Source organism: Cryphonectria parasitica, assembly GCF_011745365.1.
Source record: "Cryphonectria parasitica EP155 unplaced genomic scaffold M406scaffold_4, whole genome shotgun sequence".
In the NCBI taxonomy this organism is placed as follows: domain Eukaryota; kingdom Fungi; phylum Ascomycota; class Sordariomycetes; order Diaporthales; family Cryphonectriaceae; genus Cryphonectria; species Cryphonectria parasitica.
The window spans coordinates 1,784,861-1,798,420 of NW_024468912.1; the positions used below are offsets into that span (position 1 = coordinate 1,784,861).

At 55.6% G+C, this 13,560-nt stretch overlaps 5 protein-coding genes across 5 annotated transcripts; 2 read left to right on the forward strand and 3 right to left on the reverse strand.

The window, feature by feature from the left end:
* Window positions 1-125: 125 nt before the first annotated feature.
* Window positions 126-509, forward strand: M406DRAFT_257371 (uncharacterized protein; the record flags this gene model as incomplete). Its single annotated transcript, XM_040917172.1, has 2 exons — window positions 126-363; window positions 430-509. 2 exons carry the CDS (start codon window positions 126-128, stop codon window positions 507-509), a joined length of 318 nt encoding a protein of 105 aa, XP_040776718.1.
* Window positions 510-573: 64 nt separating this feature from the next.
* On the reverse strand, window positions 574-1,692 carry M406DRAFT_351144 (putative AP-3 adaptor complex subunit sigma; the record flags this gene model as incomplete). The annotated part of the gene is made up of 2 exons (XM_040922599.1): window positions 574-1,524; window positions 1,624-1,692. The coding sequence occupies 2 exons, from the start codon at window positions 1,690-1,692 to the stop codon at window positions 1,033-1,035; spliced, it is 561 nt and encodes a 186-aa protein (XP_040776719.1). The 3' UTR covers window positions 574-1,032.
* Window positions 1,693-2,235: 543 nt separating this feature from the next.
* On the forward strand, window positions 2,236-2,959 carry M406DRAFT_339119 (Frataxin; the record flags this gene model as incomplete). Its single annotated transcript, XM_040921420.1, has 3 exons — window positions 2,236-2,298; window positions 2,398-2,616; window positions 2,705-2,959. 3 exons carry the CDS (start codon window positions 2,236-2,238, stop codon window positions 2,957-2,959), a joined length of 537 nt encoding a protein of 178 aa, XP_040776720.1.
* A 689-nt stretch (window positions 2,960-3,648) lies between these two features.
* Window positions 3,649-8,102, reverse strand: M406DRAFT_105958 (uncharacterized protein; the record flags this gene model as incomplete). The annotated part of the gene is made up of 4 exons (XM_040915173.1): window positions 3,649-3,965; window positions 4,130-5,392; window positions 5,464-7,916; window positions 8,075-8,102. The coding sequence occupies 4 exons, from the start codon at window positions 8,100-8,102 to the stop codon at window positions 3,936-3,938; spliced, it is 3,774 nt and encodes a 1,257-aa protein (XP_040776721.1). The 3' UTR covers window positions 3,649-3,935.
* A 1,123-nt stretch (window positions 8,103-9,225) lies between these two features.
* M406DRAFT_60366 (uncharacterized protein) lies at window positions 9,226-10,006 on the reverse strand (the record flags this gene model as incomplete). Its single annotated transcript, XM_040924678.1, has 3 exons — window positions 9,226-9,246; window positions 9,283-9,888; window positions 9,944-10,006. The coding sequence occupies 3 exons, from the start codon at window positions 10,004-10,006 to the stop codon at window positions 9,226-9,228; spliced, it is 690 nt and encodes a 229-aa protein (XP_040776722.1).
* Between the last annotated feature and the right edge of the window lie 3,554 nt (window positions 10,007-13,560).

Consider the following 13,560-nt stretch of genomic DNA (forward strand, 5'->3'; position numbering starts at 1 on the left):
CAGCCAGCCTCTCATCCGCCCTCCAACGGTGTCTTTTACACCTTGATTGACTTGTCCATATACCTCACGAGGCTTCTTCATTACTCTTGTTACTGTATGCTCTCTTTTAACCTTGTCATCCAATCATGCTCCCCACCCTCATCAGAAGGGCTGCGCAGAACGCAGCGGCGCCCGAGGCCGCTTATATCGCGAGGATAAGAGAGCTCTATCCGCCCAAGAAGGTCTGGCCGCCCGACTTCAAGAGCCTGTCACCTCAGGAGCAGCTCCGGTACGAGAAGAAGTACAAACGGAGGCTGGCACTTGCCACGGCGCGGCCGCGGTGGAACAAGTTCATCAAGCTGATCCAGCTGTTCAGCATCGTCTGTACGTCGAGAAGAAGGTGAAAGGGGGGGGGGGGGAGAGATTAGATGAGCTGACGCGGGCTTGAAGCTGTTGCCACATATGCCGTCCTTTTCATGGACTGGAAGCAGGAAAGCCAACCATTTGACGGGGTGAGCACTCATACATGAGATGGCTACGGTGGCGGATTGACATGAGCTGACACGCAGGAACTCTAGCTACGCCAAAGTTTTTGGAACAGTCTTGGATTTGACTATGGGCATTCTTCTTCAAACCCTGTGCGGAAGAGAGAAACCAGCTGAGAGCATGTCCTCGGCCTCAATTGGAGGTCATTGTACAAACAGGCCTTGTAACGATCCCGTCTGCATTCCCGGCGTTCTGGTTGGGGATAGATACCCCCTGAGCATGGTAGAGTTGAAGCATCTACTTAGAAAATCGAGCATCTCTTCTCCCATGGCCGTGTCGGACTTGCATTGCGTCATCTTGAAGAACCCCGTCGTATGAGCGGTCCTGTCTCATGGCACGTGTCGCTCGTGGCACCGCGGCCTGTCTCGACGCACGGCGTGCAGACTAGATCAGAGGGCTCGACTGAGAGCACTCTCCGCGGTAGTAGTAGTAGCAGTAGTCATCATCCTGAGTGGATGTGTGTATCTCAAACAGATGCTTCCGGCGCCGTTGCCAACCCGGTATCCCTCATCTACCGGTCCAGACGCCCATGCCCAGCCCTGCGCCCAGGCCGGAACCCCTCGACTCGTTGACCGGCCTCTTGGCCACCGTCCCCTGCGCCTTGACACCGGCCACGATCCGGTCCAGATTTGTCTCGATGACCACGCCGCCGACGATCATCTCGGCCAGAGTGGCGTGCAGGCTCTCGTAGTTGAAGATCAGATCCAACTCGCATACATTCTCAAACAGCTTGTCCAGGGCCTCCACATACACCTGGATCAGGTCGATGAGGGCGAGCGGGGACTCGGTCGCGGTGGAGATGACAATAAAGAAGAGCGTGGCGTAGTGGCGGTAGGTCACGAGCGAGGGCACGTCGTTTTGCTGCTCGGTTGAGGAGGAGTGGGAGGTACCGGAGGCGGCGAGGAGCGGCGGGAGGGGGAGGAAGTTGCAGGACCCAGAGGGGCGGTTGGACACGAGCGTGAAGATTTCCGAGATGAGGCGTTGTTGTATGGACGTGTCCTAGTACGAAGAACGGGGTTAGTCAAGTAAGGAATGGATACCATTGCTGTATTGGAGCGGCGTGCATATGGCGTAAGAGAGGGCATTGGCTGATTATACCAGTTGTGTGTAGAACTTGGTCAGCCGTGGTTGTCCTTGGCCATTGAAGACCAAAAATGCATTGATCATGGTTGATGTGTGGCAACAGCCGGCAGACACCAGGTGCAGAGGTGGTTATCTTGCTCGTGGGGGGTTTGTTGAGCAGCTTTGACTGTCGTGTTGATAATTCGAACTGCGGCACAGGGGGCCTGTGTGTGGTTGCTTTAGTTGGGGGTAGGATGCATGGGCTTGATACTTGGAGAAGGTGAGATGCTAGCAAATGCTTGGCCTGTCGTCAAGCGCTGCGCGGGAAACGTTCCCGAGCACAGACCACGGGTGGGGGGGAACCATCACCCCTGAAAAGCTGGGGAAAGCTACCTGCTGGACAGTGGGTGGGGGTTCCAGGCCAGAGCAGCTAACAGCTTCGAGGGCGTTGACCACTTCAGGGACCCCCAGCTCCAAAGAAACTGAAGTCAACCCACCCCAATTGAAGTTCTCAGACTTGTCTACTTGCGAACCCCATCGTTCTATTCTTCAACTTCTCATCTTAACTTCCTATTTATCCATCACCGACCTGTCCAGAGACACCTGCTTTCCGTTTCATATCACACTCTGCCAAGCCAACCCGTCAACATGACGAGATCATCCCTCTCGAGAGCTTCCAGTGTTGTCACCCGAGGCCTGCGCCTCTCAACTGTCGGCGCAGCTCGGCTCGCGCCTCTTCGCCAGGCCGCCGCTTCCACCCCTCCTAGAGCTGTCCTCCTCACCTCCAGCTGGAGGTCGATTGCCTCCCAGACCAGGTTTCTGTCGGCCACCAGCAGCCGGCCCAAGGGCATCCTGCCCGACACCGACGACCCCGAACCCCCCAACGTTCTCGACCACGCCATCAAACCCGTACCCGCCGAGCTCTCGGATGAAGACTACCACGACCTGGCCGACGAGTACCTGGAGGCCATCCAAGACCGGCTAGAGGAGGTCGCCGAAGCGAATGACCAGGTCGACATTGAGTACTCGGTATGGAACAGATGACACCAAATAACTCTTCCCCTTTCCTTCCTCCACCTTCATCAGGCTGACCACCGGGCCCTAACTCCCTCTTCAGGCCGGCGTTCTCAATGTGACCTTTCCCACCATCGGGACCTACGTGATCAACAAGCAGCCCCCCAACAAACAGATCTGGCTCTCAAGCCCCATCTCTGGCCCCAAGCGCTACGATTACGTCGTCTACGGCGAGAGCCAGGCCCAGAAGGAGGACACGGCTGTCGGCGACTGGGTGTACCTCAGGGATGGCACCACCATGAACGACCTGTTTGTCCAGGAGCTTGACATTGACCTGGATCTGCCGCCCCCACAGTAAGATAAGAGGCGATGACGGAGCTATTGGGCGACAATGATCGGTCCACCGGGATGACGATGGCGATGACGATGACGAACACGCCACAGGGTTCGAGAGCAGGCGTACTGGAATTCGGTGCTGAGAAGAGGGTGCCAGCGAGGATTCTTGATGTAGGCAAGAACTGGCATCCACGGCTGGTTTGGGATCCATGACCAGCGGCAACACGGCGAAGTGTCAGGTTCTCACGAACGGAACGAAAAGGGCCAGCTCCCTTTTTTTCCCTTCCTTTTCAAAGTCTTCTGGGGCAGGAAACGTGAGAACCGTTCCTTGGCTTCCTCTTGAGGCCTCGGCAAGACGGACGACGGACGACGTTGAACATTCGGATTCTGTTCGGCTTTCTTTGCGCGTCATTGTTGAACATGTCCATCTTTTGTTCCTTTTTCCCTTTTTGGTCGCCCAGGGGGCTGGCAGATCGAACAACAACAACAAAAACACGGGCATACACAGCACATGGCTGGCTAGCGTTGTGTCTTATAATAATTGTATCACCGCATGGCATGTTCTGGCTCTACAGGGCCTACGTTGTTCCAACCTCCCGGAGCCTCCCTGCTCTTTCTGCCTCGTGGTAAATGTTTGCTTTGAGGTCTCTTGGGATACCGGTTTTCCAACACTAAATAAAAAATTTGAAAAGTGAGAAGCGATCACCAAGTGAGTCAAGTTGTATACATTATGCATCTGGCGCTTGCTCTGCCAACCCTTCTACACGAAGGTTCTGTATGGAAACACACATTCATTATATGTCCACGAGATGAATGATGTCACCATGGCTTCACCTGTCCTTCTCATTGTCCAAAACAGCACTCAAAGGGGCCCCCTCTCGTGGGCAAATTCCCTTGAGCGTTCTACCACTGCTGGGTCTCTTCCCAAACTCGCTCACCTCGTATTACAGTATGTTGAGAGGGTCTGTTCCAATCTGGTTCACCTCCGTCTCTCTGCCTCAGGACTGATTTGCCAGATAATTCGCCGCCTATGGAACAGAAGGTCAGTCATAAGAGACACGCAATGCACACCAGGCCAGAGACGGGGGGAAGAGGGAAGAAATTGGCCACGGCAATAAGAAGCAGTGAAGCTCACAAGGAGAGAAAAGCACATATTCAGCAGTCAGGCTGGCTTTCGCTCGGTTCAACTCACCCTCTCCAGATTATAATCGTATTTCTCCAGTGCGTTCAGCGCATCCGACCGGCTGTAACCCATTCCCGTCAGGTTTTTAAGTATCGGGTCGTCGTGAACCCCATCCTCAGTCAGCGCTCGGCCCGGCCCGTCCGGCCTGGGAAGGCTATCTTTTCCTGCCTCTGTCGCAGTGACCGGGGTCGGGGCTGGAGCTGTACCTTCGGAGCTGCCCGGCGGCGGCGGGCTTGCTGACGTCTGCGCTGGAGGCGCATCATCGAGGCTTGCAAAGATGGCATCCCAGTCATGGTTCTCAGCTGGCTTGGCCGCTCCTCCAGTGGGGGCCGCTGTGGAGGCCTGGGAAGCTGTGTTGTCGATGCTCGCAAAGTCGAATGTGCTCTCGGTGCCAAAGGGTGGCGGGTTGCCCGAGCTGCTGCCCGGTGGGGCGCTCGACTCGGTTTTACTAGCGGGCGGTGGGCTGTCGAAGGTCGGGTTAAAGTCGTCCAGGCCAGACCGCGAGATGGTCTGGAAGTCGTCGTCTTGTGAGCCCTCCTTGGCATCCTCGAGATCAGCAAAATCGTCGTCCAGATCGTCAAAAGCAGAGCTAGACTGCTTTGACGGTGGCGCATGGTGCGTGGCGGTTGGCGTGGCGCTGGCGACTGGCTCGTCGGCTTCGGGAAAGCTCCCAGGAGGAGGAGCGCTGCCGAAGATGTCATCGGCGTGGGACTCGGCCTTCTCGGATGGCTCCTCAGCGCCAGACACCGGTGCCTCGGCAACGACAGCCTTGCTAAGAGATGGAGAGTCGGGGCCAGTTGCCGCCGGTCTGGCATTTGGGCTGGCAGGCGCAAAGTCATCATCGAATCCGCCCTTTTCATCTTCCGAGTCCGACTCATCGTCCCTCTCCAGCTCCGAAATGGGAGGGAATTCTGCGTGAAAAGCGGACAGGCTCTTCGGTGCAGCCGCACCTGCAGGCTCGGCAGGACCTCCTGATGCACCTTTGGAGGCGGATGAAGACGCCTTGAAGCTGGCAAACGCGTTGTCAAAGTCCTCCTTGGCCTTGGCCTGGTCCAGGGCAGAAAATGGATCCCCAGACGCGGCAACAGGTTCAGTCTTGGAGCTCTCCTGGAAGAAAGATTCCGGGCCTGGCCCCGTCGCCACACCGTCGGCAGCAGGACCAACACCAGCAGCAGCTTGTCCTTCCGGTGACTTGGTCTCGGCGTTAGTCTCCGTAGCAGGCACGTCCTCGGTGGGTGCAATACCCGCAGCTTCAGCAGCAGGAGGCGAAACCTGTGGGGAGCTTGGTCAGCGACGGTCAGGATTCAGGCCGGGGCTCCAGAAGGCAAAAAGCTTGAGCTTACTTGTCGGGGCTCAGGCGGAACAGGGGTCGCATCGCTCGCAAAGGTTGGGTTCCTGCTCACATTGGGACTGGTGGACGTCGGCGTCGCGAACGAGCCGGTACTAGCGGCAGAGGCTCCCGTGGTCTGTGGCTTAAAGGCAGGGATGGAAGGACCGAAGACATCGTCAAAGGACTTGTCGTTGTAGGCCTTGCTGCTAGACGCGCCAGGGCTAGCAAACGCCCCCATGATGTCCGTGCTGCCGGTCCTCCGGAAGAAAGGATTGTTCCCACTCGCATTACTAGGAGCCGGGCTGGCGACCTGTGGCACAGCGCCTGGAGGCGGGCTCTGGCTGAGCTGCCGTGCGAGTTCTTCATTCTCCTTGGTCAGGTCTTCAGCCTCTGTCTTCAGCTTGTCCCGCTCGCCTTCGTTAGTAGCCAGCTGCTTCTTGTTGATGGCCACCATGCCCTTCTGCTGTCGGGCCTCGGACTTGAGCTTCTCGATTTGTGGCTTGATGGCTGCTACCTCTGCATTCACCGCTCGTATCCTCTCCTTAAGGCTAGCATTTTCCTGTTGATCGGCCTGGAGGGCGGTCAGAATGGTTTGGTGCTGGGTTTGCAGGTCCTTGTATGTTGCCTCGACCATCGCGCAGTCCGTCTGGAGCTTCTTGGTGTCGTTCCGAGAAGCGGTGAGTTTGTCCTGCAGGTCGCGGACCTCCTTGGCCTGGTTCTCATACAGCGTGCGAAGCTGCGCCAGGCGCTGCTCAAAGTTCTTCTTCTGCTGCGCAGTCGTGTTGAGCTCATTCTGCGTCGAGCTACGCTGGCCCTGCACGTCCTGCACAGACTTGGAAAGTGTCCCGATCTGATTCGATAGGTTGGCAAGCTCCATAGTGTCATTCATGTTGTTCCCTCTTGTCTCGTTCTCGGCATCGCCAAGCAGGTCTTCAGTGGTTGGGGAAGGCACAGGCGCTGCTGCAGGCTTAGGGAACCCAGCCCCCGCCGAAGATCCACTGGCAGAAGCGCCGGTACCTTGGCTTGTCAGAGCGCGACCAAACGATGAGGACGGCATGAACGGCTTGAAGCTGCCTGTCGCCGTGGGTGACATCCTGGCTGGGGATGTCGGCGCAGCTGGGCTTATGCTTCCACCGAATGGGTCGCTCGGCGGAGCGGCGCCGGTGGACTGAGTCTGGACAGCTGGTGATGGCGCAGGTGTCGAGTCCAGTCCGAACAAGTCGTCGAGCGCAGAGGCTGGCTTCGGTGGCGGAGGTTGCTGCTGCTGGGGTGGAGATTGCGGCGGTGGTGCATCAAATGCACTTGTCGCCGTCGACGGGCGAGCCTGGCCGCGCAGGCTAGGCGGCATCAGGTTCGGTGGGAGGCTCTGCGGTAGGTCTCCCTGTTTGCTGCGCTGCTGTCGGATGAGATACATGGCTACAGCAAACTCATCCCGGTTTAAAATGCCCTCGGATCTGACGTCCGCCAGGTCCCAGATGTTTGCGAGAACAGCTTCAGAGAGGTTGGACTGGCTGAAGAAAGGAACCGCCTCCTCGCCTGTGATATAACCTTTCTTCTGTTTGTCAAGGCCATCGTAGATCTGATCAAATCGCTGCTTGTCTGCTGGCGTAACCAGCCAGGTATCGCCCGTGGACTGCGGTGCCAGAGCAGAGCGCCCCAAGCCAGGCCCAAGAGGAGACCCTGTCCGCATCGGCATCTGCGCCTGACCGCTAAGCTGGCGAGGAATGGCAGACAGGGCAGGACCTGACGGACTCTGTGGTCGGGCGGCGCCAGCTGGTGCTCGTCGCGTAGCAGCCTCATAAAGAGCAGCTGGGAGGATATTTGGTAAGGCCCTCAGAGTGCCGCTCTTCATGCTGGTCAACAAGTGCATAGCAATGACAAACTCGGTTATCACCAGGGCGCCTCTCTGCTCCGTATCGGCGAGCTGCCAGATGCGGCCCAGCGTCTCGTTGGGCAGGCCGGATTTCTCGAATATCTGGCGCGCCTGCTCCCCGCCCAACATGTTCCCAGTCAGGGGCTGGCGCTCGAATAGTCCTGCATATTGCGCGACCTTGTCCGGCATGAGCGGCGGGATGCGAATGGGGGCGTTGCCGGTTCCTTGGGCAGAGATGGGCTGCGGAGAGCCGGTAGGAGCCGGTGCCAACGGAGGCGGGGCGGGCGTGAAGCCATCGAAACGAGGGATGGGGCCAGGCTGCAAGGCAACCTGCGCTGTCGGTTCGCGACCAGCCTGGGCGTGGCCGATCAGGCGGAGGGCGACACCAAAACCGGCGGGGGTAAGAAAGCCCCGGTTCTCCTGATCTGCAATTTGCCAGACCTCGCCCAGTATCCTCGAATCGAGTCTTGTCTTCTCGAAGAACTTGACGGCAATCTCTCCTGTAACAACTCCGACATTGTCGGTGTCTGCCTGTCGGAAAAGTTGGCCGTAGACTCGCTTCTCGTCAGGGGTGAGATTAAGGTTCGGGGCAGCTATGAAGACAAGTATCCTGTCAGCCTCGAGATTCAGAGCAGTAGCAGGCGTGACACAAACCGCACTGCGCGTTGACACCTCATGTTGAGGAGCTAATGACAGTACTGGAAGAAAAGGCAAGCTGGAGGACAGGTAAGGGAAAAGGAGAGAGACGCACCTGGATCGACACCACTGCTCTCTGCCATGATGAATGCGGTAGACTGCAAGCCCAAGACTGCTGATGCAAAGGGAGCTGCTGCGTGCTTACGAGACCGTGCTGGTACAGACCTCGCTGGTGGCAGTCGCTCGTTCGCAGCCTGTTTGTCAGCTACGTGGCTGCACGCTGGTGTCTGCTGTCAGGATTGATTGATGATGGGAGCCCGCCGGCAGGGACGGACTAATCAAGTAGGGGCGCGATTCTCGAAGCGTCTGTTGTGGTGACTGGAGTATGCAGACAGAATCCAGACGCAGACAGCGTAACGATGGGGGGAAAAGGTTGGATCTGACCTGCTGTATGGGAGGAAAAGAGGAGGAGGGCGGCAAGGCCGGCGATGGAGATGTCGATGTTGATTGATGGCTGGGAGATGAATGTTCGTGATCAATCACAACCCCTGTCACCCTCCATTTCGCATGTTGCTTAGGCTCAGGTGGCCAGTGCTGGTTGGATGCCCAAACCCTGACGATAGGCCCTGTGAACCCAGAACCTCGGTCTTGAAAAGTGAGCGCTGCTACCGCGGGCGTGGCAGGGGTCTCCCTGGTCATCTGCTCCTACAGCTCCTCAGTACTAACAAAGAGCGTAGTACAGGTACTGTAAATATTACTAGTACATCGTGCATACTGTATAGATAACGCTGGTGCTCAAGTACATCTCAAGCAGAGCCATCCGAGTGCATATCATAAGGCAGGAACGAAATAGAATTCTCTACTTCCTCCTTCACTCACCCGTCCTACCTCGTCATGCTTGATTTCTTCAACAATCTTGGTCATGACGTACAACAACGAGAAAAAGATAGAAAAAGGGGAAAAGAGGGTCCCAATCAACAGCCAGCTAGAAACAGCCAAAATCGACACCAGGCTCAACCACATCTGTCTGTCTAACAATGCGAATGGGTTGTACACAAGAGGGAATTTAATTGAATCAGAGCTGACCACACTGCAGAAATTCCCAAGACTTCTCGATAACGCTGGCCCAGGCCATGATCTGCTTTGATCCAGTAACACACACAATACCGGGGGGGTTTAAAAAGACAGAGAGCTCTCGAGATAACGCGACACTATTCTCTTTTGTATACATATACAGCCTCGATCATCATTGGAAAGAGCACGAGGTTACTTTTCCCTCGAAAGAGCCTTCGCAATGATAGGAAACTGGGTGAATCCCTCGACCTGGGCTGCGATCATGGGCTCCATCCCGTGGTCGCCCTTCCTGATCGCCTCCTGGTATCCAGGGCGAGCCGCGATATCCTTCAGGTACCTCAGGATGTTCGGGTACGGGCTCAGATCCCGTGGGCAGAACCCTCGCGTGGTGGTCAGGCTGAATAAGCTCATGATGTCCGCCGTGCTCAGCTCCTCGTCTGCCAGGTACTTGCTCACGGCGAGCCTGTCATCTAGCAGCCTCAGCGCCGTATCCGTCCTGGCCTTGAACGACTCGATGATGGGATTCCCGCTACCGATGCCCGCGAGCAGGAAGGTCATGTTGCGGCTCATGGTCGGCTGCAGAGAGCCGTTGGCGTAGTGCAACCACTGCAGGTAGGCACCATACTCCTTGTCGTCTGGGGTTCTCGTCAACCGCACCGCGCCAGAGCCGCCATAGACGGTCAGGATGTACTCCACGATGGCACCCGATTCAGAGAGCTCCACAGGTGGCGAGACTTTGGTGTCCCGGAAGTAGGGCGCGGTGCCGAAGGGGTTGAGGGCCTTGAGGTCTGCCGGCGCCAGAGCGGACTGTGGGTCGCGCTCGTGGACATGCAGCTCGTAGGGAATGTTAAGCTCCTGTTTGGGCCGGTGAGCGAGTGATTCATCACACGTGTGATGCGACGATGCATACCTCTAGCAGCCATACGATCCTCTCGGATTGGGAAAGGTGGAGATGGTGAACTTCGAGAGACATATTGAAGCTGGCCAAGATCAAAATATGAGGAGACTGCTTGTCAGTGAGATTTGGAAGGTGTCGGGTCTGTCGATATCGAGCTGTACCAGTCGTGAATGGGGCGGGACCGAAGGCGGTCTTAAAGAGGGTCTTCCTAAAGGTGCCGTCTCCACAACTCACCGGAACGATGGTCTGCCGAGGCATCGAGCAACGGACATAACAGCACGGGATGACGTTGTCATGCTAGAGCCAAAACTCTATTGGGCACCTGAGATGAACCCGAACACGGCCATGGTGCAGAGCTGGCATGTTGGATGGCGATTGTGAGCTCTCCGCCACCAGCTTTCCGCCGCCCTGTCTCCGACCGTCCGATCCTCCGCCCCCCCACAGCGCTACGGCTCCGGCCGGTCTTATGCATCCTACCCGCTGCGGAACTGTCGGCCCAGGCATCCCTCATCTCCGTGAGATGCATCGATGTGCTTTGACTTCACCAGACGAAGCAGGACAGCACCGATGGCACCTAGAATGGTCTGACACAGGGACATCTACCATGTGGGACATCTACCATGTGAACATGAGGTCCCGGCCTGCCCAGATTGCCCGTCGACGTTATGATTGCGTCGAAGGTTCCTGTTTGTTTCTATCACTCCCCTCCTCTGCCCTCTTCCATTTCCCTCCCCCGCCTCTCGTTTTTAACTCTCTCCCTTTTTCCCTTTCTCCCAAAACCCCCCCCTCCTTTCTCTTCGTTCCCTGTTTCATATCACCCTGCGACTCATACTATCATGGCTTGCTCTCTTAGAAGCAAGTAATCAGTGAAGTCCAACACGACCTTCGCATTTGGACATGCTTCCAGTAGAGTGTCCCATCATCTTCGAAACGAACTGTCCATCCCAGCCGCCATCTGAAATGGGATCTGCTAGAGGCGAACTGAACAAACAAGCCAGATGCCTCCCTCCAAATGGTAGTCATTCCACCGCGTTCACTTCAGAGCAAAGATTAAACCCCTTCGCAGGATGTGACCACAGCCAGCTTCGGCGCGAGCCTTCCAGCGACTTACTTTGCCCTCTGTCCTGATGTCAACGTTGAGACCTTAGAAGCCTCTATCGTCAGTCGGCATTCAGGCCTCGTCGAAGCCTGCAGCCGAGTTCTCAAACGCCGGGTCAACAAGGGCCTGTCGAACTCCGCCGCGTACAGGCGAGTGGTCAGCCACCAGCTATGCCTCTAAGATCCAGCTGGAAAACTCCCAAAAACCGACACCCAGACCGCTGCCCTGACTTGCTGCTGAGGACTACTACCATTTATTTTGCCACGCGGCCTCATGGGATCGGCCACCACCCTTCCAGCGACTATAATGGCCGCCAGTGACAATTTCGGGAGCCGCCGTGGTGGGAGGAAAAGGCTTCCGCCACAACAATGAACGGAAAACATTGAAGACGACTGTTATGATATAAGGTGTGAAATCTTGTAGCCGGTCCAAAGCAGCTGGTGGTTCTGCCCTATAATAGCCAGAAAGGTGATGAGGAGCCGCGGCCTATTTCTAGCTTAAACCAATTACTGAATAGAGACGGGGACAGCATGTGAAAGAAGGAACCCTCAGTTTGTTCACAGACCTGTTCTGGGGGTCAATTGCGCTTCGGAGGACTGCCTGGGAAGTGCAAAGCCTGCTAGCAGACGAATCAAGAAAAAGCAAGGTGAGGAAAGCAAAGAAGAACACAAAGAGAGAAGAAAAGGGGACGGGCGGGGAAGGAATATAACGCGTTCATTGTCCATCATGTACAGGTCTCGCGCATCATCAAATGGCTTGTAAATAGACGCCATCATGTGCTCGGAATTCGAGGTCCAGTTCGCTTGATCTTGAAGTACTCGTTATATATCTCAGCAATCCCATTTCCTCGATGAAGACTTCCATTTCCATAGATAGATCATGTATGGGTGTCCAACCAGAGTGTAAGAGCTTGTTGTAATATACACAGCTGAAAATCTTTCTAACAGTCATAAGGCCGGCATGAGAAACTCTGCGCCAGGTTGTCCCAAACCTCCTCGGAGCCGGCCAGGTTGTAATAACTCCCGACCACATCCAGCGTATCGTTGATCCTTCCCAGCCCGGGATCACAGTTCGTATTACTGCAACATCAGATCAGAAGCGGTGGCCAGAAAACAGAATGTCTGTCTGTCTGTATATCTGTCCAGATACCTGTCATGTGACAGATTTGGGCTGCAGAGGGGGGAGAGGGGGGGGGGGGAGGGCTTACGGATATAATGTACACCAGTTGAAAAGATTCGCAGCCACGGAGCTGACACCGGCTGGCTGTTCATACGGGAATTGCCCTGCTATGGAGACTATGTATGAAATCAGTACGTGTGCGTATGTGTCTGTATGTGTGTCTTGTGAGGATCCTGGGGAAAGGGGGGATCCAACAACTGTAGAAGGGGTCAAGAAGAAAGAAAGGGAAGAAAAAGGGTTAACAAGTCGGGGACAGAGAGATCATACTGCACGTGTTGGCTGAGACATTGTATTGATATGATCTGCCGGAGAAGTTGGCGTCCGACCAAGCTGTAAGTCCCCCTACATAATTGCTGCAATCTGAGTTTGACCGTCGAGAGGGCAATGCTGCGGCGATGGTGACCGAGGCGAAGGCTATTGCTGCTGCGGCTTTCATGATTTGATGTGAAGGTAAAATTTTCGTTATATGCTTTGGTCAATTCACCAGCCCAGGGCTTTCTTGTTTTCTTTCGGTGTCTCTTTCAATATTATTTGTATTTTTCTTGAGTGCTAGTAAGAGGGCCACCTTCTGTTAATAAACGACGTCTCTCGTGTGCTCCGTTTTCATGGGCCATCCGCTTTAGTGAACGCTTCCTTCGCCAGGACTCTGCACAGTGATTAATTACATTCCAGGGGCTCCAACGGCACAGGTTGTGGCGTGCATGCTCACACCGTCACAGTCGGCGAAGAACCCAGAAAAGGGAAGAAGAAGAATGTGGCCATTGGGCTCAGAAAAGTCATCTAGTGAGGGTTGATGCTGATAGGGAAAAGGCGAGGTGACAGTGATGGAGACGCCGGGGCCTGGCAAATATTGTGTAAAATGATTGGCTGGGTTGGGAATGGATCACATCTTCGGCGGTTAGACCTGGGCTGACATCCAGTCAGTTGCCCTGGCTATGGATGGACCCCAGGTTGGCCTGTCGTTTTTCGAGTGATGCCGCCCCCTGAGTTTTGCAGGTCTGGATTGGAATGAGATATCCAAGACTGCATACGCGAGTTTGAGGAAAGTAATATTGGTGCAAATATTGGTTCAGTCTCGCGAAGATACGGTGATTACGAAGGATGAAAAGGCCAGTCAGGTTGCTTCGTGAGCGAGCCGGCACACCACCATTTTAGAAGCGCCAGACGACACGACTAAGAGGAAATATAATGCAAGGTGATAGATATGAGGTTAGATTAAAGTTTGCTGTAGACTAAGCGGTGCAGCCTGTGATGGAGAGTCGTGAAATTCTTTGAAACATGGCTTCGAAACGCGGTCTTTCTTCCTTCCCCCCTCCCTTTGTGCGTGCGCATGGTGTGTTTGTGTGGATAT